At 42.3% G+C, this 27,665-nt stretch overlaps 2 protein-coding genes across 4 annotated transcripts in view; one reads left to right on the forward strand and one right to left on the reverse strand.

Annotated features, from left to right (window-relative positions):
- The window catches only part of LOC135496212 (uncharacterized), an 82,588-nt gene that overhangs the window by 19,933 nt on the left and 34,990 nt on the right, over positions 1-27,665 (reverse strand). The window contains exons 3-9 of one of the 3 annotated variants that reach the window (XM_064785395.1): positions 21,444-21,491; positions 6,782-6,937; positions 3,683-3,940; positions 3,173-3,205; positions 1,839-1,883; positions 951-1,108; positions 279-516 (exon numbers count right to left, since the gene is read on the reverse strand). In XM_064785395.1, coding sequence (XP_064641465.1) covers positions 279-516; positions 951-1,108; positions 1,839-1,883; positions 3,173-3,205; positions 3,683-3,940; positions 6,782-6,937; positions 21,444-21,491 — 936 coding nt within the window. Of the gene's footprint in view, positions 1-278; positions 517-950; positions 1,109-1,838; positions 1,887-3,172; positions 3,206-3,682; positions 3,941-6,781; positions 6,938-21,443; positions 21,492-27,665 lie in introns of all 3 variants that reach the window. The other 2 variants (XM_064785394.1, XM_064785396.1) reach the window with 2 other exon arrangements.
- Positions 9,801-16,972, forward strand: LOC135496247 (FMRFamide receptor-like). Its single transcript, XM_064785472.1, has 2 exons — positions 9,801-10,655; positions 15,536-16,972. Exons 1-2 carry the CDS (start codon positions 10,237-10,239, stop codon positions 16,131-16,133), a joined length of 1,017 nt encoding a protein of 338 aa, XP_064641542.1. The 5' UTR covers positions 9,801-10,236; the 3' UTR covers positions 16,134-16,972.

Here is a 27,665-nt window from a genome sequence, read left to right on the forward strand (position 1 = left end):
AAACCTAACACTATACGTTAGCAAGAATGGTATGCGAACAACAGCAGCGAAAAACTTTTAAAATGCATTTTTGTATCTATTGCTACTGAGTCTACACATGGGAGCTATTGCTTCTTGAACTCATCCGTTCGGTACATTGCAGATGTGGTTACTTGTCCCCAGGTCCAAACAGTCGATTTCTGAGACACAGTGGGTATAAAATACGACGAACCGTGGCCTTCGCTAATGAATCATACCCTGGTGGGTATATTTAGTACAAACAGAGGTTATTTGCTCACCTGAGTGGCCTGACGTGAAGAGAGTATACTGGACTTGGAATGAGGCACGCTGGTTAACATCACGCGAGTAGAGTCTGATCATTACTCTATTATATGTGGACAGGTAGTCTATTGCATTGTTAGTACACAACTTCGCCTTCCGATCCGACTCCAGTGACCGGCCGTCATATATCTCTATAGCGCTATCTTTGCATTTTTTGGATAACATGTCTTTTATGTACAAAAAGCGAAGCGATATCTGAAATAAACAACACGAGTATGTTACAAGTCCATGTTACAATGAAAGTGGAATTATCTGTTTTTCTTAGGGAAACAGTGACTCCACCCGCCGCACCCCACACACCCTCTCTGAAAGACAGTCCTGTGTAAGGGTGAGGCAGATGAGTGGAAGGCTTACTGTACACTGGATGTAACATCCATCAGCAAACACACGTTCCGTGCTGCTCCCTCCGTGTGTAATCATCGAAATTAACGCCAACAACTGTCTCTTTAATCTTTTCAAATCAATTAGTAGCAAGGTTCAATCCACGGTGCCAAATAAATGAACTGAAACCTTCGTCGGAATGATCCTACTACGTGACAGCAACGACTACCGGAAGTGTCCTAAATTTCAATATGGCTGCAACAAAACTACCGGAAGTAGCCTGTATTTCAATATGGCCGCTACATTACCTGATAATTCCTGGGTGCGTTGATCTCCCACGTGCAGTTGAAAGGCAGGTTATGAAGCTCGGAGCGTGATATCACCCATTTCGGAATGCTGTGTCTGGACGAGATGGTACCATCTAACCGAGACGGCGTGTTGTATTCATTTAAGGCTATTCTGCATACTGCAAACAAGATGACAAAGATCGAAGGAAGAAGAAAACGACTCTGAGGAACAAGACAAAGGTTGACTTGCTACTGACCCCGTCACTAACAGGACAACTGATATGAGATACTTGAATTATGGAGATTGTGACTTTGTCTTCACAGCTGACGTGGAGTTGTTTTCGTCGCTGTGGGGAAAATATATCACGTTTATTTTCTATTTCTGCCTTTAAAGTCATAATCACTTGTCCTGGAGTTTCAGGGTATTCGCAATACTTCGCCAGTGACCATGTCCACTAATGACACAGTTGGACTACTGTGAAAGCTCAGATAAACGAGCCACTTTCATGCAAGCAAACTACATATTCCAATATTTCCTTCAAACACCTCTTATGAGATGTCAGATACCACTCAATGGCTTGGACGATGTAACAACAGATGGAGCTACGATGGATGAAGCAGCAAAGGAACAACATGTATAGTCATCTAACCACGCTACAGGACAAACAGGATGCTCTAAGACATGTACCAGATACACACGACTAATGCTATTTGATGGATGAAATAGGCAAGGGGAACACTGAAACACCAAGGTACCAAATTTTTATGATATCTTAACTTACAACACCAGGGAACAAAACAGTACAACACGGACCACTAAACTGCTTCTTCGCCCTTACAACAATAGGGACACACCACATGCATCTTGAAACATCTTGACAACAAAAGTCAACGGCCAGCATGACAAACCTTGGTAGTCAGCATCGTCGTCGCTTCCCATGTCTCCTTGTTGCCCTACTGAGACCGAACGTGACAGACATGAAAGTGCACATGATAAGATAAATACACGACAAAGACGTTTAGATAACTTCTTTTGATGCTATATTCATGATTGGTCAGGCTACGGGGTAGACATACAAATATTCAATATACACGTCAATATCTTTGTCATAAAGGTGTTGAAAGCAGTTTTGAGACTGTCGACATCTTGGGCCACGTTGCTCAATCGGCATTAGCAGTAACGTTGGCGTCAGCCCTAACCCTGATATTGTAAATCAAGCTCACAGACTATTTAAGAAGAAAACGCTTAGTTGAGCTAACACTGGTGTTTTCTCTAACGTCGATGGAGCAACTGGGCCCTGGTCTGTGCTAACATCGATACCAGCCAATCTCCGAATGATCCAAAAATGGTGTATTTGCCCATACGACCAAAGAATCGTAGGATGACTCCACGACAAAGAAGCAAAACGAAATTAACCAACCACAAACTTGCTTTTCATCATTGCTACACTGTCGCATACTTCATGTATCTGCGCTTAGCATTCTCTCACGAATGGTTGATTTTACAAATCCCTTCCGGGCTCAGGAACATTTATTTTACGCTCGCCTCAACGAATCAATAAAAACCATAAGCCTCGCTGGCCTGGAACGTTGGTCGAGCGGGTAGGAAAATGTTTCTGTTGTTTTTCTTTGCGATGTTAACATGCCGACCACCTTCCGTTGGGGCCGTGTAAGTACTGCGCTTAAGCCCGGTCACAACCTTAATCTAGCTCCATCGGAAGGTTTAGTGGTTTGAAGAGACGGTTGTGGACTATTAATGATGGACAAACTACCAGTGGGAAGTACGTTGAGTCTCTCTGCATATCAATACTATGCATATTTATCTGTAGTTTGGCATGGGGATCCAGGAAATTCGTGTCGGGTGATATTTGCGGTGAACATAGTTGCAACTGACTCCTTGGTATTGCACATGTTGATTTTCTGTCAATTTCCTTTATATACTACACCAAAGACGTTACAGTTGCAGATGATGGGAATGTGTCAGGATTTCAACTTATCCTTTACGGTCAATGGGTTAAGATAGCTGCGACCTGCACTACGTCGGCAAGGGATGGAATGTCAACAATTAAATCCCTTTATTTGCGCCAATAAAAACATAAATCCGCTCATCCAAATATTGATTCATGAATTCTGACTCTTTGGCTGTATGCACTTTAAGGCGAACCGCGCACTTTATCAATAAGCCACTTCATGAAAATGCATCGCAGAGAATATAAATCACCATTAAATATCTCATCACGTACCTGTAAAATTCCTGCTATTGTCTATCTCGATGGCTGCAAAATAAGATTATCAGATCGTTTGTTACCAGATTGACGATAATTCGTTTCAAAATTGATACAAATTAGATTTCTAGTGAACATTCTTCTGGTAATTGAATTGGGTGACGCTTGGATGTGCGCCCCGGATCACAGTTCTCCTACGGATGGAGGCGGGAATAATCGATATCTCGTCCTTCAATGGCTTCTCGCTTTACCTCGTCCCGTGTGGTTTGGATGCAATGCTAATTGCATCAGGGATTAATATAACCTGTGGTGAGGATTGGTGTCTACGCTCTATTGGAATATATTGATGAGACGGAGACGGCATATTACATTTCTACGGTTTTTATCGACTGAATCAAACATGAGCCTCACGTATCTCTCTCACGAAGTCAACGAGATGCTCATATTGGTGTCATTGTTTTGTTCATGTTCAGAGTACTCAAAATGGTGGTCAGTTTCTAAACTGGCCGCTTATCGATAATGACTTACCTTTTGGGTCTTTTATATAAGTAAAAACAGCTTTAAATCCTAAACGTTCTATGGTGTCGTCTGATCTGAACCTGGTCCACAGGTATCGTGAGGCTGATGTGATGATGGGTGGATGGATATTGCCACAATAACGGCCTAGAAGCGGTGAGTACCCGTATGGGCCATCGCGGAATTCTAAGAAATCGTACACACAGTCTGGAGTTTCCTCTATATGAAATGCATCTCGGGTATCTAATTGCACTATATATCCCCTGGGAGCTGAAAAGGAGGAATATATATTTCATTACATTAAAACATGAAAAATGCCGAAATATGAGCTTTGATCAGCGATATTCAAACAGAATCATCTGAAGACTCAAAACCACGACAATTCTTTTAAAAAAACCCAACAATATCTTCCTTCAGTGAGCTTAAATTTCAAAACAAGTTACCTTCGTCATCCGAAAACAGTTTTGAACTTTTTTTTCTTAAGCAAAAACACTCAACTTTACATGTTTTGCTATAGATACTGCTGAAAAGAAAACACTAAAAGGGTTCTGTCGAATATGTCTGCGTGACTGAAATGATTGCTTTGTAGCATCTTCGATTACATATCAAGGACAATGATATGCGATCTTCTTTCGAAAATTGGAGTGGACTCCCATGCTGATGATCTGGATAATGCTAGGCTTTTAGTTGTGAATAACTGAAATGGCATTTCTAAAGATTGGACCAAGGAAGGCTCTAATGTGCCTCCTCGTTTCTGGTGTCGGTACTCTTATCTGCACATCGCCACAACTTGCACATGGGACTGTTGGACTTCTCCCCCACTCCATATCCGAAGCATTCCAAGTTGGCATATCCAATATAGCACTTCGATGGTTTCGCCGTTATGCGGCCTTTCGGTAGCCGCGTAAGGAACTCTTTTATCGCTGCAACATGCTCCTCCCAGGGTGTCATCAATGAAATTGTCCTCAACCCCTTCAGAACCAATCTTGTCAATATGTCGAGGATAGCCATGGCATGAGCCCAAAAGGCATAACTACAAATCGAAGATGCCCAACATTAGGCACAGTAAATGCTGATTTTATACTAGCTTTCCCTGACAAAGTTACCTGCCAGTATCCTCTCGTCAAATCAAACTATTTGAAAGTTGTTGAAAATAGTCTCAATGCACGGATTCTATCCAGGATTGAATAAGGACACCCAGTTCAAACTTCGGTAATCTACGCAGAACCTATTTGTACTATCCCTCTTCTTCACAATAACCATTGGAGCAGAGTAGGGGGAATATGGCGGTACCACAGCTTCCATCATCAGGTTATACAGAAGTTGATACTGTCTCACATGCACCGGCTCACTGGAAATGCTTTGAATATCATGGTTAATGAATGAAGTACGTCCCGGCCGATCTGGCAGCTCATCCGGACTAGTGGCCAACTATTCCTTCACTTCTTACAGCCGAGTTGAGTTGGTGCGAGTTTCTCGCAAATGTGAACACCATCCAGAGTTTGGGCAAAGAAAGTAACTCACAGCGCCTTTTTGTCGTGTTCTTCATCCCATCTCCAACATACTCGTTGTCATCAACAACACCTACAGTTGCAACGTACTCCAGTTTAACGATAAACTCCTTCAACATATTTGCTTTAGGTCGTGCTGAGCACATCCTATACAGCATTGATTTCAATGTCCGATAAAATTTATCAACCACTTCATTCTTAAGATCACACATAAACTGTGTACCCAGGTCTGACAAAACTTTGGGATATATCCCAACCCAGTCCAAACATGTCCAAAAGCACTTCCGTAACGATTTTTGTGCCAATCTTTAGCAAGGCAATTACCTCAGGATATTTGGTCGCATAATCCACTAACGTGAGAATGTATCTGTTGCCTTTATCAGTTGGAGGTGAGATCGGCCCAACCAGTCCGATTGCGACTCATTTAACGAAGTAAACAGCGTGGTTCCAGGCAGAACTTTCACATTTCCCTTTGCAATTGGAGGTGTCACATGACCTATATGTGACTTTGTTTTGTGACACCTGTACATCTCATGATGTGGATGACGTCAATTCGACCTTTCACGGTCGGGGAACGTCCGGGAAGGTTCTGCATTTGTCCATAAAAATAGCAAATTGATGACAAGGAAAAACGTCCCTTCTATGAGACAGGTGTGCTGTAAAACCTGAGATAGAAGTCTCCAAAGCCGTGAAGGAAGCCTTTTGATGAGAGATTGCCTAAAATAGACTGACTTAGAAATTGAGTATCGCAGCAGCTGGCTGATGTGTTGATTTCGCCTACGCATACTTAGGGGGCATCACACAAAGAAAACCAACTAGCACTCATACCGACGAGATTTATTTTGAAGCAGTTTCATATTGAAGGTTGAAGCATTGTCTGATTGAGCTGATTTCTGTGTTGAGACGAGCTCAGGATCTTGTGAGTCGTTCTGATCGCGTCATGGGTCAGTGATAGGATATCATAGACATTAGTCAATGTATTAAATGTTTGTCACCTTTTACCTCGCAGAAATGTCAAGCTTTCACGCATCCTCCGATGTACTATGAACATTTATAACCATATCCACATGTTGTATCGTTGACGGTTTGTAATGCGAATATGCTGTGCGACACTCATTTGATATCACAGCACTTGGACATAAAGGAGACTAAATGGCTCCTCGCAGACACGATTTCCAGTTTATAAGCGATATCAAAATGAAATATTGATGGTGCATGCCTGGCTCGAATAGTCAATGGCAAACACGTAGCGAATTTAGGATTTATAGAATTATTGTCTATTTGCAACTGTCTCAGTAAGTCTCTGGAACTCTGACAATATGTGGCATGTAAATTAAGGACCTTCAAATGATTGAAAAAGCTGTGGATAAGCAACAACTCGTGACAAGATCTATCAGAATGTTTGCGGTCTATTTTGATTTAGGCGGCATTGACCAAAGGATTGCCTTCCTATATTTCAGCAATAGACTAAATGGTAGTATTTGAAGGAGAGGATTGATTGTTTGTAGCTGAAACGAGCTGCGTTCTAATTTGAAGGAACCTCCACGCATTGCCATTGATAACCATTGCTTTAAAAGGACATTGCCAAACCTCGTCTTACCTATAAGTAGTTGAGCACAGTCAGTTTCGTTTTTATAATTATCAGGATAATCTGTTGTATGAAAAATCTTTCTACTCCACTCCTCGTCTGTCATGTTCCAGCAGTTTGTGCCCGTGAGAATATAAGACGGATTATTGGTGACCGTCATGGAAATACCTGGAAAGACAGAAGATGTGACAAGGTTATAGGCGAGGATTGTGCATGGGTCTATTTGTCTTCGGGCTGTCTTAAGGAAATATAAGATGAGCCATTGGAGACAGTACCAGGATGCCTTGGAAAACATCAACTGAACTGTGTCACAAGGCTGAGAAAATATAAGGTGGACTATCCGTTAGCGTGGAAATGCCTGCGAATGGGTTCCCACGTATCAGGCGCATTTTTGACGTTGGCGGTTTATTCCTCAAGCAAGTTGACGACGGTACACGATTGCAAAGCAATATGCTCCACACAATTCAGCGGCACAACCTCCGCTAGATATTTGTGTCACTAGGAGCGGAACATCACCTTGTGGCAAGACTCACAAGCAATTAGTCTGAACCCATCCTTCAACAGGTTCAGAAAAACTGCAAAACCCGCCAGCCTTGCTGCTGCCCCTAGTGTGGGAAATAGTAACAACACAAAGTAGTTTTGTAGGCTATGAGGGATCGTACTGAGGCAGACTTTCAGTTTTAATGATATGCCTGCACTCGTAAATTCATTGCCACCAACCACACTATCAAACCGTTAACTCCTGGCAACCAGTTCGGCCAATCTTTTGATACCTGCCTCATACACGACAATACAAACTCCAATAGACACTCGCCACTGTATCTGGTCACAACATTTATAGGGAGGATTTACTGGAAGCCACAGCCATACCACCAATTACTGCGTTGGCGCGCTTCATTAAAACATAATTGAATTCCGTATCCCTTAATCTCCGACAGACGCAATGCACATACGATCTATCCTAGTGCGGAGACGTTTATATATTAGCAGTAAATTACACAGATGAAGTCGTTGTATCTGTGGTCTATAAATGTATGAGGCAAACTGCATATCATTATTCTTCATGTTTTTACTTTATAATTTGTTTATTGCGTAACTTGTAATGCTTGATACAAAATTGATATTCACAATGTCGAGCTTAATGCACACCTTGTTCCGCTGACTTACTCCGCATTTTTTCTCTTGCTTTTTTGGTTCAAATGAAAACATGATCAATAAATAATATTACCAGCATCTGGGGATTATGTGTCAGCCAAATCATTAATCAGGAATGCTAGGGTTTCTAGGCAGTAACATTAACAATCGCCAAGCACTTCAAATGACCGTTGAAACCATCTCTTATTCCGCAATCAATAGTATTAAAAATGGATACCAGTGTGTTGGCATGACGACCGAAATTTAATCCATTTTCCCGTCGGTTTTGCCAAGGGACCGAAGAATATACGTCCAGTGACCTGCATGAACCAGTTATGACATGAGTTTCAACAAAGGCGTCAATTTAATGGCTGTAGATGACCTTCCATGAACCATGTGGCGATCTGGATATTGAGGTTGCAAATATTGAAGTTGGTTGCGGCATCCTATGATAAAACTGTCCGGCTGAAAGATTAAAGCAATCTAAGAGGTTTGCGATAGGTCTGTTCTTTTGTGACATGTCTGTTACTCAGCGTTCCAATGAACCCTCCCGTTCGCTCCCTCCACCTGCGGCAAATCAATGTGATTTTTAAGGTTGACCATACCTACTGCAAGACGGAGACTGACAGATGTCGAAAACACACTGATTATCAAAAAGCATTTTACATATTCGGGATAAGTTGTCGTTGAAAATGACTAGTTCGTTCTTAAAGTGGCACGTTACAAGTAACAACTTGACTCTGTAAATCCAGCCAAAACATGCAAATTATTTATGCTTTGGCTAACGTTGTTTAAGGTACCGACGAGTTATTGATGTGAGCCTACGACAAAAATTACCGAAATGCTTAGGTCCAGGTTTGAGTTCACCATGCCCTGATCAAAGTCAGATCAAAGAGGACACAAACATGATAGACGTCGCAGTCGGCCAAATGCAATGATGCTAATGGTGCATTAACCAGGTCCCTACAGAGATTCTAACTGTGGAACATCCTCAAGCATGTTAGAGTTGACCAGGTAGGAGTCGTGTTCCAAGTGAACACGACATGTAACATGTTCCATCTCCTTGCACTACTTCATCAAAGCTGCAGTGGTCCAGCATCGAGTTCGCTTTGACCAGATAACAGTGAGCCCCATGGTGATGCATATGATCATACAGATGTTTGTTGGCCCAATGCAATGATGGTAATACTGCATGAAGCAGATCTCTGAATATATTCAGACAGCTGAATATCATCAGGAATGCTTTGTTTGGTGATGTCGTGTTTCCAGCGTGCACAGCAGTACAGGCACCAATTTCTTGCACCGAGTCATTTGCTGCAGTGGGCGGTTTTGAGCTGTTTATTATGAATTCACGTTTTTAGACTACATTGTCGTTTCTAGTGTTATGGGCCGGAGAAAATGGCAGTAGGTGTGGTTGGTTGTGGGATGATAGCTGGGGAAGCATTTATATTTCGAGAAAGAGAACGACTTGATCTCATATAAAATGGAAAATACATTACACTGCTCATGCTTTGATATTTGAACTACAAAATAATGGCGAATAGTAGGTTAAATGTCAATTACTGACCATGCCTGGCCTTGCAATTGCCGACAAAAAGTACTGGTTTTACTGAAGACCTTTCGATAACGGCGTGTACATGCAATTCATAATTTTTCTAACAAAGGAAATACATTGTGTACACCATTAACAGTTTCAACACTGGCGTTGCCTCCAAATGGCTTTTTTCTGGTCTCGTATGTACATTTAATCCACTCAGTGTTATTCGAGACTCAACACAAAACTAAAAATCGCTCATGAACATTCACGTTGGGATCTTGTTGCATGTACACCTGACACCCATGCATAAGTATGACTCGCCCTTAGTTAGGAAGTTAGGAGTCACTTAGGCCCCAACATTGCTTAGATGATGCGCATCTGTGTCGTTATCAGGATCAGGATCAGAATCAGCTACGCTTCTTTACATGTTGTCCATATAACTATTTCTACAACGTGAGGCGTTCCGAGATCTATGCTGCACGAGGGGTGGCTGTCAACTTGTTGAAAGCTCTGAAAGCTCGGAGGCGAGAGGGGAGCACAACACGTACGATCTATGTTGAGCTGAGACATCAGCTTGAAGATTCACGCACAGGGCAAGCTTTAGCCTTTCATAGGCTTAGATCTACCCATCACCCTCCCCCCTTCGAAGGACTAGATTACCTTTACTGTTGAGAAAGGTTTTTAGGCTTTCTAAAGGGGATCGTATTATTAGCGAAAAAATCACGGACCTACTTAGGAGGACTTCCAGCTGCACGGAATAACCAATACCTTCCTTTGGGAGCCTGTAGAGATTGACATGGCGGCCAATGATTCAGGATCCGAAGTGGACAACAAGTCTTGGAGCTGCGCCGATGTAGTATCCAAGAATACCTACGCTCAGTACATGTTCGTCTATGCCATTGGTCCAGTTTGCATCAGTGGTATCATACTGAATGTTCTCAATATCAAGACCTTCACCAAGATAAACAAGGACAAACTGCTTGGTGTTTACCTGCTGCGATGTCTGGCATATTCCGACATAACCGTACTCAGTACCTCCTTCATCATATTCTCTCTACGTCGCCTCTTGGGACAGATCATAACCGGAGATCACGTTTTTCATGCAATTTACGGGGAGTTTGAGATCATACCGCACTTGTACTATGCGTTCGTGATACCGTACTTCATCAGCTTGCAAGTGCGAAATCATATGATGGTGCTTGTTGCTCTTGAGAGGTAAGTGGGACTCTCATTAATTAATGATTCCCGTGTTTAAGGAAGAAAGGACACCGGTTGCAGCCGAATGCCCATGGAACCAAATGAATAACGAAGACTCAGATTCAATAAGATTCGCCTCAGCTTTGGTGATTTATTAGAAACGAGTCAATGACGTGCAAAAGAACCGATATATTGAGAGTTCAAATTTATACATGTTATTGGTTAATTACAAAGAACATGATTTGGATTTCAAACATGCCTAGGTCAACTACTAGACAAAACGGCACATTCAAAATTCTAGCACTTTTCTTTAGTTCCTCCTATCTAAGACCGTTTCTGAGTATTATGACATAATGCACACAATCGTCTGTTCAAAATTGAGAAAAACATGACTAAAATAGGTTGGCGTTACCAAGTTATGTTTCGGCTTAGCCTCTGCGTTGATTTCGTTGTAAATAATGAAGCGGTCTTATATAGGCGAAACTAAACAGTCCAGCCACACTATATTCGAAAACACTGTGTGCTTGATATCGAGCGTCCAAGTTGTGGCGTGAACCTCTGCCACGTCCTGGGTCTATCCGGCTCACCTTCCCTCGAGATAGAATTCCAGTACAAATGAATATGAGCTGCCTTTGACTAACACGACATTGAAGACGAACAGTCCAGCATTTGACCACAGGTACAAGAGAAACTACCTATCCATGAGGTGACGGAGCCTACCCCCATTGTTCTCTTCACCAGATCTTCATTTAAGGATTAGTGCTCAGCGTAACAATGTTAAATTCGGAAAGACCTTATCATCACATTACCAACTGTGGACCTTTTGTATCCACACCACATAGCATTGTACTATTCACTTTTAATATTGAGTAAGCAGCGCGCATTTTCGGGAACGGGTCAATTTCGAACTGACTGACGAATTTAGGGATCTATATTCCAATACATGAATATCCAGTCACCTCCCAGATAGTATTACCTCAACTGCTGAATTGGGATGATCATTTCCGAGAAACTAACTTGTCCAGTAGTGTCATCGGCGGGTGATGCAGGGCCGTTTGCCGGATGCAAGGGTTTTTGGTTTCACGTTGATTATATTAAATTGTTTTCATTCGGTCGTCTGATCCTCGTCACCACAATGACGTCATCATCTCGCCGTTTCTTGCGCCTACAGCATAGCAACATCGTGATTTTGCGAGATGCTGTCAGTGCCACGGCGAGGCAGCACAATGTGTGGATAATGTCACCATAATGATTCATATCCGAATGTTTATTTGACATGATGGCGATGAGGAAGTTAATCAGCAATATTGTGACGATCATAATGAAGGCAACATGCAGAACAGACACGACGTAACCAGCATGTATTTGGAACTTACTTAAGTCCAACATGTTTAGCATTATGAGAAAGGTCGAATACATGCCTTGTGCGTTGTCTTTAAACTCCGTCTTGTTACAGTCTAGTCTCAAGACGCTGGTCAATGTGAGTGAAAATGAGATGAAGATCATGAATAAGACCAAAATGAATTGCATCAGCGCCATTATCATGCGTTGGAATCCGATCACGAACCGTCCTATCCCCGGTAAGAGTTGGACGAAGTATAACAACGACCAAATGGTTAAGACTTTCGCCACTGAGTAGGAAAGAGCTGATATATGAATCAAGGTGATTATATCTTTGACCTTCAAAGAGATAGTTCTATCCAGACTCAAGAAAAACAACATCCCTGTGGCTGTGAATATCGCGTATCCTAGGGCCATGAAGAAGAACGTCACCCGAAAGAACTTCGTGTCAATCACGCGGCTGCCTGATCCCTCTGAGTAAGCTGCTAGCTTTCGCCTCCGGAGACGCTTCAGTACTGTTATCAGAAGGTCAAACAAATCGTATAGGACACCGAGAGCCGCAGCTATAAATAGGGGCAGAGTAGACAATTTCATCATTTTATTCAAAGTTTGCCATACGTCTCTTGTCGGCGCCAAAACACGAACATATTTTGTCAAACAACTGATTTGTTGTTCGTGGCCCGCTTGATAACTAAATTCTGTGTAGTCTTTGACCTCGGCTAGGATGGAGGCCAAATTGGTCGAATTTCCAGAATGCACAAAGGTGAAATTAATATCCTTTGTAACGAGAAAATAGTCAAAATATACGAATAGATCGTCGGTGTTTGTTGGTATTGGTGAAAGTGCTAAGTAGAGGAAGGCTAGTCGGAATAAAAACCAGAAAGCAATGGCTGGTATGCCTGCCCAATAGGCGGTCTTGCGCCATGCCTTGATGAGGGGATGATACATCAGATTGCTATCGTGAAGCGCTGGCAAGCGATCCTCTCGAATCCGGACCAGATCATGAATAAGTGACTTATCCCTGCGAGACCCGGTTGTGTAGTACTCCGACACGTTGTACTCAATGTGAAGGTGCGGCCCAAACGCGTCCACCTTCATTTTGTACACTTCCTCCGTCTCTAATATTTTCAAACATAGCTTGTATTGGCCGAGTTTGGAGGCTAATTCTAGTGGTCTGAAGCCACCGTCGGTTTCACAATGAAGGAGTTCCTGCCTCTGGCAACCATCGCCGAAAAACGTCATTGCTTTTTCATAAAGCAACACGTATTGTTCCTCAGAGCGAATCCTCAAGAAACTGCCTAGGATAAGGGCATGCAGAATATTGTGTTTCCCATTCTCTTCCATCTCTATAACATCCTTACGCGGTGATGTTTCCAGGTAGAAAGTAAACACGTTTAGCGAACAGAAAAGAGCAGAAAGGAGAGGTACTCGTTTGAAATACGTTCTGTTAACAATGTCCCTGCTGTACTCGGAACACCTGCTGGAAAATTTGAAATGTTCAAATCCACCAATGATACACAAGTGAAAAAAAGCGTTGGCATTCCCAGACAACTTATTGTAGATGTATTTCACGGACTCCACATCATCTTCGCATAGAATTGTCAAGAATCGTGATTTCTGCCGACCAGTCAAGACAGCAGCCCCTTCTGATCCGTTCAAGGCATCAAGCAAATCATCCAGCGAACTCGTTCCGCCAACCTCTTTCGATGGCTTATCCCTGGTTTCCCCATTAGCATCAGCAAGGCCAGAGTTACATTTTAAGAATTCCTCTTGCATCGTGCCATCGTGAAACGGAACGACTGTCTCCAGCGACTCCGGCTGTGTTATCGGTGCCATTGCCCGTCCATTTGTCTCAGTGTTTGTAACGATTTTCAAATCTGTTTCAGGTGATTCATTCGTTAATTCCTCAGCAGGGCACTCTACAACAATCTCAGCATTTCCTACCATCTTGACAGCTCCTTCAGTAATTGCATCAGAACCATCGTGTGTGGGTTGGTCTTCCTCAACAACTTTTCCCGTACTTGTAACGTTCTCCAAAATTGCTTCGCTTCGAATGTTAGGCACTTCGATCGTTGTGCTAGTATTTTCCACAGGAGAGCAGTATTCCCCAACATCTATCGCTATTGGTGACGTTGAAGCAAGGACATTATCCGGTGTTTCAGTCGCAGGATTGTCAAAGGCAAGAGGCGCCCAGGTAGCTGTTGGTTCAAGCGTATTCTTTGCAAGGGACGTCAGTTCTAGGTGAGGACTTGTCTCCTCTTTGTCTGCAGATATGCTCTCATCGGTAGAATTTGCTTTTGACACTCCCTTAACATGTGGCTTTGGTGACCCAGTAACTCGGTCATTTGTTGTATCCTTCTGACGGTGTTTTGAATCCTCCTCCGCCCGGCGTTTCGCGGTGAACGTATTGATGCTGTTGGTGTTCATGTCCTTTCGTCCGGGTGATTTGCTTCGTATAGGATGGACTTTAGATGACATAATCGGTTCTTGAAATTGTTTGTTTTTCCAACGAGAAAATACAGCTTCAATCCGGAACAGTAACAACTCATGCTCGTGCAATCCCTGCCAATGCGAAGTCGACTTGGTTATTTACCGTGACGTCAAAAACAAGTCAGGTGATTCAACGCGATAATGATAAAAACCACAAACTCCACAATGGACTGTTTGCTATGTCGATTCAGCCCATCCCAGACCAAACAGTCCCACACAGCCATCAATTAACACTACTTTTACCATTGTTATCCTGATGTCACATTACCGTTATCGGAGTGAAACTAATCTCAAAATTGCTTTTTAGCAGGCACAGTACATATCAATATTAATAAAGGCCCCCCCCCCCCTCCCCAGCATTCGTAATGGTATCCCCTACGCGGTACCTTGCGGATGGTTCCACTCCCAACACAATATTTTGAATGGAATGCCAGGCCAGATCATGCTTTTGGAAGAATACAGAGGCCTCAAAGTATCTACATGCCTGAAGTTTCCGGCAGTTTGTAAAAAAATGCGGAGTTTATACTAGTGAGGCTAAACCAAAAGGATGAACATATTTAGAGAAAAGCAGTGCAAATGATCTTTAAACAATATCAACACATTAACAAACAGTTATTCAGTTGGAACGTTAGGCAATAATCCACGCATATTTGCAAAGCAAGGCGGTTTCATTTAAATAATTGAACTCGTCATCCATTACGTCCCCAGTTACTATCAGTGCAGCACTCCGTCCTGTGTGCGAATACCATGAAACTGGGTTGCTAGGTAACACACCTTATGTTTACCGAAGACTCTACTTAATGTTTATTTGACTTTTTTAAAGCTTTTTTGCCAAAAAAGGTGAAGACAAACCTGCTCTTCCGTCCAGACATTTCTAACCTAGCTATGGACACTGCCATCGCCCATGATAGAATAGGAAGATGAGTAACATCAGAAATGAAGTATTCGTAACATCATTTTTTGTAGATCAACTTGAAATGTTTCAACACTACCATTCCCATACATGTAACACATTTTAAAGCCACGTGTTGGTGTACGTATTTTAATATGTCACATTAACATTCCAGATTTTTGAAACTGACTTTCCCTCTGAAGGCAAAGACGATCTCAACTCAAGGTAACGCCAATAAGGCCATCGTCTTTGTTATAATCCTAGCGATAGGATGCAACATCTGGCGGTACTGGTGGTTCTATTTCACCACAGAAGGCGAGGGGGACAACCCATGTTTTCCCAGTGGCATAACAAGGCTCAAGAAACATCCAGAAGGAGACGAGGCCGATCGAATGGTCTACTTAACTATTATGTTCGTTGCACCACTTGGACTTTTGTTACTCTTGAATATAGTCGTCATAACTTCTTTGATGAAGTCCCTGAGTAGATCCCAACAGCTTTCAAAGACAAATGACAAAAGTCAGGCAGCTCAACACCAGTTGTCTTTGATGACAGGTTGCATCTGTACGCTATTTTTCATATGTGAGGTACCAGCCTGTATCAACAGAATTGTTGCTCCCATCTTGGTCAAGAACTCCGTACTTTGGGAAATAGGTGTTACCATACGCAAGGCGGGTTTAATGCTAATAACATTGGATTCCTCGTCCAACTTCTTCATCTATTTGGTAACAAATAGAAAATTTCGGTCTATTTTGAATTGTTCAACAAAATAATTTGACCGCATCGATCTCTCTCGGACTAGTAACAAATTAATTGTCTACCACCGTTAGAACTTCGTAGCTATTTTAGATTTAGTCACTCTGTCCTCACGATGTCCAAGTGATGGGCATTTAAACTAACTTCATGTAAAATTGTGAACATCTTGGCATTCATACAGACTCGAGTGAAGAATAGTTTAACAGGAGGCTCGGTGATCGTCAAACAAGGACAAGTTGTAGAGTTTGTTGAACTCATTACAGGCTTGAACGTCTTATACAAAGATAATGGATTTGTGTCGTTTTATTTCTTTTCGTTTTTCAATTCTATCAACACAGTGGTATTGTCTGCTCGCCAGGGGACTGGCCCCGCCAAGATCGGCAGCCAGTCAAGGAGATGGAAAACTCTGATCCTGATCAGGAAATGCCCATGGTCCATCGACATCGGCTGGGTGGCGTAGTTAAGAATCAGGCACGTCGATAAATGTGGTCTGTCAATTTCCCTCTGCCATATAACCTCTCTCCAAGCATTCCCACCAAGTTAATTTCACATCCCTGTCATTGCTGTCTAGTATTGAGCCACCGTTCTCTCTACCTTAGCTTAACCCAGCCAGTCTCTCCCAGTGAATATATGAATCTCTGTCACTGATGCTTAGCATTGAGACACCAGGAGGGAAATCACATTGATTGCATTATAATGTTATCTAGAGGATGTCAGAATATCATCCACGCGTCATATCACCTTGGGAAGTGCCAACCGACACGTCTCAGATTCGACGCCTTTCATTATTGTTGAGGTCAAGGGATGAGTATTCGTATACACAGGAGTTTCAAATATGCTGTGTTTTTCTTTTTCTTTTGCCTTAGCTTTTCACCAAGAGGAGTGAGTGTGTCTTATCTGAGACCCGTTGAGTGTTTTTCATTACTCTACAGCCGGAGGATAGTCCGTCGGGTGTTTCTCTCTTGGCGAGGTATTTTGCTTGCCGTGGAATAGATACCTCCAGGTAGAGGAACGCCGGCGGGTTTTACGAGTCATTGGAAAGTCGAAGTAACGACCACCTGGTTATGAAATAACGTTAGCTCGATTTCAAACGACAGCTTATATTTCCAAGTATCAAGCTGTGACAACTCACATGTTGATTCGATGCACTATCAGATTAGTAACATGCACCACCGACACATACTAATGTTTCGATCGGTTGATTGACTTGTATCTTCTAGATTGCACAGTAATCGTATGTTACGATATTATCGCTGGAAAGACTGGCTGAGTTAATCACACGTTTACTGGATATCTATAGGCTAAATGTCGTTCCGTGTTATGCATCGCCAAAACGAAACGAGACTGACAAGGCGACGTTACTGATACGATAACTATTGGAAAGAATGGTCAAATGTGGCTTTTTTTGCTTTCAGTCAACTAATTATGATGACCCAATTGACACAGATCGCATGCGACATGCCCATTTTAAAACCTTCGCCGCTAGGTACGTTACTGATAACTCCTACTGCTAGAATGTACGCAATGTATTACATATCATCCGTTTGAGGTGATTTAGCCCCGCGTTTTCTAAACTCATTTTTGCACCTGTAGATATTTCATGAACAAGAAATTTGCATAGTCCCTGGTACTTCACTGGTGCATCGCTGTCCCTGGCAGCACAAAACCCCTCCCGGTGTTTTCTTGTTTGTTCGACTTGGTTTACGGAATGAGTTACCAACAGAGAGGATTCACGCCGTCACTGTTCACGTTTCACTTGTCACGAGTTACCTGACACGAAGTGAGTGTGCATGGTGACATCGTGAATCGTATGTAGCCCGCTCTTTGGAAATGACATGTCCGTTCTTTATGTCACGCATGAAAAGTGAACAGTGACACGTTACATGTGAAATCGTGAACTCGATGTAATCTTGGCGGCCTTAGAAGACAACCGTTTACGACATAGCAGTAGTCTTTATCCCTATACAACAAAGGACTCATGGACAGAAGAAGGCGGTGTTTTATGAGCTAGGATCCACTTATGGGACACATTCTAAGAGATTGCCTAGTGTTAGATTATCACTAACATCTCGTACAGTTAATCACAGTCCTGTCAGCTTTATGGCCGAAATGTCGCTCTCTATTAACCAGTTAAGATGACCATCTCCACGACTGACGGCGGTCAAATGGTCAGCGCTGTGATAGATCGTAGCAAAGTATGGCGGTCAGGAATTAGAGAATAGCACGTCACTTACTGCTATCACGTTATGAGGGTGACCACCTTTATGGGCGTCCAGGAGCGCACCAAGAGAGAAGTAGCGCCCTGATATATCAGAACAGAATAAGAACAGAATATGAAATAGTAATTTTGCAATTTTTCTTTCTAAAATAGTTTTCTCATTCGAAGCTTCCCTGGGATCATTCGAATGACAACACTTATACGAATAGACAAAATGCATCCTGAGAGAGATAGTTACAGATGAATCATCCACGAAAGGCACTGTGTGGGCCCAAAATAAGTTTTCCACTCTACCTGAAGGCGCGCAGTGGGTGAGATACAGCGTTCTGTGTACGAGGATTACCGTAGGCTAATTCAGAGCGTTGGCAAACTGCGCTATTCGGATTCCGACGCTGTAATTTTCAAAGAGAATGTTCGTTTTTCAATTGTTTCAGCAAATGATGTGCCGTCAACGTCGTCGTCGATTTGTGCCGGTATACCATACACGACAGCCACGATGCACTCTCTACCGTGTCATAATCCAGATCAGCTTATACACTAGACCGTTAGACATGTTAGAGAAAAGACCATGAACCCTGAAGGCTCCAGTCAGAATGACGGCACTGCACCAATAACGGATCCCGCTTTAAAATGCTCAACTGACATTTCGACACGAGAGGGATTAATGATAATCAATGATGTGCACTAAATGGATGAAAACATCCCCGCATTCCGTAATTGTGATCAAATCTTTGGCATTTCCAATTACGCACTGTCTGATGGTTTGTCCTGTGCCGAGATATTTTTTAAGAACAGACTTGAAAGAGCCATTGCCCTTCATTCACGCAGGATTGACGCATGTATAAACTAAAGAAAGAATAGTATTTTTATGATAATGGTTTTCCTGTAGACCTGTGGCTCGTTTTGACATATTTTGATGGTTCTGTAAGGCACATTTCTAATTTAGGTGTCTTTCAAGATGATCGATTCTAAATTGATAATTGCACTGACAATTAATTGTTTTGATAGTCGGTGACTCTAGCAGGATGGGAGAAACCTCTCCAAAGAATGCCTATGAAGGACATCTACAAGTAACACCCGTTCCCAGGGAACAGGGGAATGGGTACTGCCCAATAGGGGTCACCAGTACATGTAGTACTAATGCAATGCACTACATGCACAACTAGGACTCCCCTATCTGGCCAATGGTTTTGCCCGTCTGGTGTTACGCCTTTACCTGGGGACAAAAATAGCACATTCACTCGAGCTGCAGTCCGGGAAACTAACGCTATGTAGTTTGAATCATAGTCAACGCCAGAACAACTTTGAAATCAAAATATCACAGAAGGAACAAAGGTAAAACAAACTTCTGATATCTTTGGATAGAGGCAGCTTATCTACCCTTCTAATAGTGCTACATAGCTTATCCAAAGTTGTTCGGTTTGCATCCTTTGAATGTATAGAAACCAAATATCGCATTTCCTGAACAGTTTCAGAATACCAAAGGTGATACATTGTCCATTTCGTATCCAATGCTCAGGTTGTATCGAGATAGACAAGGTATCATCCCTACCTTAGGAGTCATTAAGAAACAATTGCCTACTGTTTCCGGACAGCATATTAAGCAGTGCCCCAATTGCTCGCCAAGATCTTAGAATTCTTTGAACCGCCTGAAGGATAATATATAGATACTTTGGATCCCCTCGACTATCTTCTCATAAGACAGGCGACAGCTAATCTCCTTCTTGAAGAGAAAGGCATGTCTTGTTCGGTATCGGGTTTTTACACTCAATGACAAAAGATCCGTATCGCAGGATCGTCTTCGATCAGCTCAAACTCGTTAAAACTCTTTGTTATACCGGCAGAACTTGAGCAGGGTAAACACACGGGATATGACAACCCAGAAAGCTAAAACTGTGAAAAAGAACCGGTTTGTAATGTGAGACGTTTTTGACCGAAACCAAGTACACTGTGAAGAAACAAGGCATACCATCGGGGACGGTGTGTGTTATGCGTACATCGGGGATTTCAGTCGAGTTTAACAAGAATGTGTGCCTGCTCTGAGAATCTTCTCAGCTCCCGTAAACAAGCGCTTTTTGTAACTGCGACCTGCAATCATGATTGCATCCGACAAATAAATCTCGATTACGGTGGTCACACGCGCTGCCTGCGCGCGACGGGAATAGGTGATCGTTGTACCTGCAATGAACATCTAGCCCAGTGATACCGGTTTTACCCGCAAACGAGCACTTTTTCAACACTGGTCGCACTGGTACATGTAACTGTAGCAGGAAGCAGCGACGAAATTTGCTTATTCATGGTGCGCTTTACGACGTCTTACAAGTAAATGAAAAGCTATATCATGGCATGGGGTCAATATTTACCCTAGAAAGCAACGCGGTGAGAAAATTAAGGAAATGAAGGAATCGTGACAGGCTTTTGACCGAACCTTTGTCCATTGCATAGAATCAATGAACTCCCTTTGTGTGCACCTGAGACTGACCTACCCGATTGATTTTTTTGGATAATGCAATCAGCTCTTGCCGCAGATTATTGGATACTGCGGACAGAAAGCGAGCCAACATATCGGAGTGCTCCCCTTAAGGTCTTGCTGTCTTCTACGATGTCGGGATTGAGATTTATTTAAAGGATATAAAAGAGGCGTAAATCGTATTACGTTTGGCCAGTGGGAGATATCATTCCATTATTCTTTGGCTCATTTCCGAATAGCTAACATTGCCTTGGAAACAATGCTGGCTATATGGCTCTGGGTCATTGTTGTTTTAAGCGGGCAATATGGTTGGTGGGCGTCAAAAAGGGCCTGTTGTTTGTTGAACTGTATCATTTAAACGAAATCAATTACGGTTTTTAGACATGGTCAGAGCAAGGATGCGACTGACTGCACATAATCACAGTTTGTTTCCCCCAGAGAAAGCCATAGACACCATGACTTTTCAATAGCGAACACAAATTAAAGACATTCTTGATTTCTAGCGTTCTAAATACTTTATGACAGGTACAAGGCAGTTTAACCGTTTGGCTTTCTCATTGAGCCATGAAAAAGCAAACTGCTGAGTTCGGTCGATGTTAGATTGAAAGAACATTGATTATAAACAGAACTTTGACTTACCTAGGGAAGACTTGAAAAAACCTAATATAGTAAGTAATATAACACTGCCTGAAACGACACAAGAAACACATTACATTAGTTGGAATCATGTTTTTGTTTTGACAGATCATTGAGGTAGAAATCTGAAATGCAATACGACAATGGCTATAACGCAGCGTGGGCTGTTCAACAGTGATGACATGCTCACCCATGGTAGATCTAGGGATGAATGTGTAACTAATAGCTATCCTTGAGGACTGAATATATGAGGCTTTTTGAAACTAATTTAGCTCTCATCGATTAACCGCGGAACGTACCAGATTGCTACTGCCAGAACTTCTTCATTATTTTCCTATAAAAGATGTACCCTTGAGACCAAATCTATCCTTGCTATCTCGGCAAACTTGGAAACCATCATGCATACCACACAGAGAAACCATAGACATTAGTCTATCAATTTGACGTCATGATCTCTGACTGAAGACCAAAATGACTGGAGATCCTAGGTGATTACTCTAAACTACAGAACAATGCTCTTTATGGAAAAACAGCTCCCATTACCATTGTGGAGCGATATAAAACGTTAGCTTCTTCTTTGCTATAAGTTCAAGCAGTGGATTATACCATCATAAACGAGACTGAATGACTGGCAAATAAGACGCGTCATTTTTCAGAGAGATTGAGAGCCTCACTGGTTGATTGTTGGCCATTTCCTTCAGCGATGGAAAGTTGGATGGAGAAAATAAAGGCTTAGTTCTCATTGTCAGTTGCTGTAAAAAAATTCCTAGAACACCATTCACGATATTATTGATAAACGCCTTATAAAGTACAAGATGACTCGAGGAGGTTTTTGCTAATGTTGCTGTTGCTATAATAGGTTCTGTATACAGCTCTGACTTGCGGAGAAAGACAGAGATCGGTCTCATGTCTGTTTAGTTTGACATAATGTCAGAGTCAACAAGGTCACGGTCAAGACGTTCAATGTAAACAAGCAAGGACAAGGTCAACGCATTCTATGTCAACAAGGTCACGGTCAACACCTTCAATGTCAACAAAGTCACGGTCAACAAGTTCAAGGTCACTTAGGTCACAGTCAAAATGCGTTGCCGGGGTAGGAATGATTCGAAGATAGTGATGATTAAGGTTGATCAATCAGACATGGATGGAGCCGCATGGTCGCCTGCATCACGTGACGTGTCTGCCAACATCACGTGACGTGTCTGCCAACATCAAGTAACTCGTCTGAGTAGGCAGCCGTTGTGAAAATGCGCGAGAATGCGATTCTCCCTGGTGACACAGTCAATAATTGAATATGGTGAGTTGTTACAAGCCAAAGTGAATAATCGGCGAGTTCTTCTTTTCTTGATTTGAAGCTTTTTCTCTAATCTTATCAATGCCTGTCCTGATTCAGTTTCGTTCCGATGGTAGACATTCCATGAATATATATTACCTTAGAGTAGAATCGCTGTGTCTTTGGCGTCGAGACATTCCGTATTTGTTGTAAAACCATGATTGAGAGTCTAAATTCATTTGTGTAGGATAGACGTTGAAGATCGTCTACGGCTGCCAAATTCGAAAAATAATGTGTCAATCATCTTGCAGAACACGTCCCTGCTGGACAAATCTGCCCGGAAAGATGTCAAAGTATTTCAAAGTCTTTCAAATTCATTTAGAAGACTCTTTTCATATCAACTAGGGTATGTGGTATAGTTTCCTTTCATCGCGACGGGTCGTTTAAATCAATAACTGTCACCCAGTTGAGAGTCAACGCCACCTAGCTTCACATGTATACCCGAGAGATGATATATTTCCAACGCGATTATTTCGCATGCATACACCGCTCGTCAACTGACAATCAACATAACCCAATCCACAATGATATCTTGAGGCCACGACGAATCTCTGCGTGGGTGATACATTCTATCAATTGACTTTGCTCAAGTAGAACGTCTGATGGCAAAACTGGTTTACTTTATTGAAGTTATGAAGCGACTCGACGATATTTTATAGAAAATTCTAACGAGTTTCGAATCTTCGGTTATAGGCCGCTTTTACAAGAGCAAATATCTGCTCAGCGTGCTCTGGCATGGCGTCCCAAAGTCTTTCCAGCAATGTGAAGTGCCGGCGACAAGGCACGTCACGTATCCTTCTAATTCTCGTGAAAAACCGGTATGATTTTTGGTGTCTTTCAGCATTATACAGTACAGAGTTTGAACTCGCAGTCATGAGTCTTTCACTCTTACCACAACAACGCAACCTTTCTACTTATTTCTACTTTGAGCCGTTTGACACGCGGCCCAATTAGTACATTCAAGTGGGTTTTTTCAGAAGGCCGATGAAAACCTACAGATCCCGGGTATCCGAAGCAGCTATGGTTCCCCAGACCAGTTAATGGAAGAAAACATCTATTCAAGAATAATGATCTGTACGGCCTCATTAGTAACACTGAAAGTGCAGAAAAATTGCTGCAAATCTACCCGGCGCATTATCTTCCACCACTTTTTGTTGTAACTACAAACCGTCCTAATCTGCCTTCAGGAAGCCGCAAACTACACTCACTTCTGCTTCATTAGTCCTCATATATTCTCCTCCGAAATGCCCTCCACCCACGATGCAAGGTGTGCGGCGGCGGCATGCAGTTACCATAGTTACGGCGCGGGAAATCCGCATCCCGAAAGATACACGAGATGGCTGAGCTGATGAAGAGACGCTAGTCTATTGTAATCAGGTAACGGAGGTTCATTGTGTCTTTGAATCGGCTCATCTCAGAGTGGAGCGTTTTTCAACATTCATTGATCTTGAGTGTCTTTGATGAAAATAGCAGTGACGGCAGAATCAGTGAAATCGCTGTAGAAGGCCAATGGAATTTGATTTTACGGTTCTCGTCAGGCTCTTGAAGGACATGGGTGAAGGTGTCAACATCCTCTTCCATCGTCGGTAAAACCTTTTCTCATGAAAAATACAAATTCGTTCGTATAATTTCATCGAAATCTGAACCATTGGTGTGGTACTGGGAAACTGCTATCTTCAGAGGGTGAGCATGCACCTGCATTTTGATTGTTTGGTTTATCAGCCTACTCTTGACAGATCTACAGGTATGTCGATTGATTATTTGCGTCCCATTCACTTGAAATTGTAATGTAAAAATCATAATCTTGAAGTTCATGTTTAAAATTAGGTAAGAGTGGTGATGAATACCAGCGTCAGGTTTCATTGACCTAATCTACAGGAGCCCGGCGAATTCAGCTTTTGGAGTTTGCTACAGGGTACTAATAACTGTTAATTCCTAATACTCAAAGCGGATCAAAAAAAGAAAACCTACAAATCGTCTCTCGGGAAAGGAGTAAGCAAGGCGTGCGTTTAGCATTCAGAGTTGCTACAACATAATGCTAACGTCTCGTCCCAAGAGAAATACACATATCTAATGTTTTGATATCGATCCTCGTTAAAGATGCTATGGGCGTCTATCCCATAGCTGTCCACCTCTGTGGCATACCTAGACGCAGTAACAAGTTGGTAATTATGCGCTCCATCGGAGCCCGGAATGCTCTATGATCCGTTATGCATTGATCATTAACTTGTGCGGCGCCTCGTAGATATACATCATATACTATTCCAAATTGCTAATATCTGCTCGGAAATTATGACGTTATCTGAGGAGAGAAAGTAATTCTCATAAAATACGCTGTCACATTGATACGTACAATTGAATATAAGCTTCCGGTTGAAGGCAAGACGAGTTACGGGAATTGCTTTCTCGCAGATGAAATTGTTGGTATTAGGAAGAGTCAACAGAGGAGTAACCACCATGATCAACGATATGAAACGGCTTCCGCTAAAATTTGGCTCTCAGATATTTATGCACCGACTGTACCCCGCGAGCATCCCGATGTAGCCAATTGATTACTGATTGAAAATGCCGAGGAGACATGTTACAGTGGGAATAGCAATGACTTCTATGTACCAAAGCTTTGATTCGGGGTTAATCAATATATTACTTGGCTGGATGCTCTAGCAAAATGCCTTGAGTGGGTGGTGATGGTGTATGGACTGGGAGATAACGCACCAAATCAAGGGAATGACTTCAGGCATGCAACACGACTAATGCTGAAATCGAGACCTTCTTAGCCATCTGAGAACGGCATTACCTTTCATTATCTGACATTATCAAGACGCGTAACCACCTGCAAGAAATGTTCTGATGCTGACTGTACCCGTGTCGACATGTATCAATAAATGGCAAGTTTTAACAGAATCATCATTTTTCCCATGTTGTTTTGTCATTATGTGTCACAGACCGGATGGGTCACTGCCAGAGTTCGTGGCATTGAAGGAACCCAATACGACACAATAGGACATCCAACTGTATCTGTTTTGTTTTGGCTGGAAATAAAAATTCGAGATGACAAATGACCACAAAAACACCTTTTCTCAAAAAAACAGCAATTAATACGAAATAGCTCTGACGAGAGACAAAACTACATACAAATTGAGCTAGGCAATGAAGAATAATGAGACCTGTATTGATAGATTTCAAGGAGAAAAATGACGGAAAGCACAAGTTTAGAGGCAAAACAATTAAGGATCACATTGTGAACCAATATCACTTGAGGCTTATACGGCCTCCATCTGTACACTTTCAGCGTAAGAGTCAGCGTGCTCCAAAATAAGCATTCATATGCTGTCATTGCCGTACCTTTATCGTCCCCCTGACCCTCATCAAACACAGGAACCTGCTAAATCATTCTCCATTTCTCATCACCTGCCCACACCATTGCCCTATGGACCACCTTTTGCTATTCAGCCCAGATGAGCGGCGTCTTTTCTCGGACAACTTAGACCAGAATCTTGCTAATTTTTCTCAGGTTTCCTAGTTCATAAAAGCATCGCAGCATACTGATGTTGTGCATTTTTTTTAGCGGACAGGAAAAAGTCCCAAGATATACAGACTGAATCCAATGGGTTATCAGGGCAAGGTTAATAACATTGATCCCTATAAAACACGATTCATAGGCATGGTGTTAATGACTACCTCGCTGGTTAAACTTCCTGGTAGCAAACGCATCAGAAAGGTTGTTGATATAGTTACTACTTGAATAACATTACATTTGCCGGTCGATTTTAGTTTGCCGTTACAAATGCTATAGTCGCGCTGAGTACATTACATCCCATTATGACAGCGGCAGCTTTTAAAAGACCGTCACCCAGACATCCGCGGACGTCATCGCGTCTTAATTTAGCTTCGTCACAGGTGTATCGATAATGAATATAAGAACTGAAAGGGAGGAATATCCGCTTCAAACAGGGAGGCTTTCTCCTACAACATACTTTCCAAGGCGTACGGCATCGTTCTTGAGAAATATAGCCAGGGCCAGTCAATGAGCAGAACAGCTTCCAAGTCTTCTGACAGTAATCAGGCTGCTCAGCACCAGTTGTCCTCATGACTGGCTGCATATGTAATCAGGCTGCTCAGCACCAGTTGTCCTCATGACTGGCTGCATATGTAATCAGGCTGCCCAGCACTAGTTGTCCTCATGACTGGCTGCATATGTTACTTGCTGATCAGAATACGAGTGGAGAAGCATACCGGAAAATCGGTGAGCGTAAAGCGGGGTTCTTGCTCATCAACTGATGAAGCTTTTGTGATTTCATAAACTAGACAACACAATCCCCTCACATTTTAATAATATGAGAAGATGCTGGATCTCCGTGTCGGTAATCATCGCTACCTTAGCAACTATTTAGAAGCGTGATCAGTGAAAACAATATAAGATAAAGTCATCCTCGTACACCAGAGTCTTCATCGTATTCCCTCCTTTCGCACGTTTCAAATGGAGGTCAGGGGATACTTGCAAAACAAGCCTCCAAGCCTGCATGTTAGGCTGTCTAGTGTTTACACTGTTGCTTTAAATAGTTCAACATAATATTTCTTCTGTGAATAAAAAACAATGTGAACCTTTGAAAACAAATGTATTTCAGTGTATCTTCGTCAAATGATCGTCAGTCTTTATATTTTAGTCGTTGCTACGAAACATGTGCGTCATTGTTTCTGGCAAACTTTTGATCTATTCCATTTAGTTTTACTTCCGCAGGGTCTGAGGAAGATGTACCGAAATGAATGTGCTGTTATCTGGTGACTGGTTGGCAAAATGATCGTCATGTTACGGTGGCAGAGCATTGTTTTTCTTGGCTGCTGTTTAATAGCATGGTGATGGTCATCAGTCAATTAACCAAATTTTGATC

Source organism: Lineus longissimus, chromosome 11, assembly GCF_910592395.1.
Source record: "Lineus longissimus chromosome 11, tnLinLong1.2, whole genome shotgun sequence".
In the NCBI taxonomy this organism is placed as follows: domain Eukaryota; kingdom Metazoa; phylum Nemertea; class Pilidiophora; order Heteronemertea; family Lineidae; genus Lineus; species Lineus longissimus.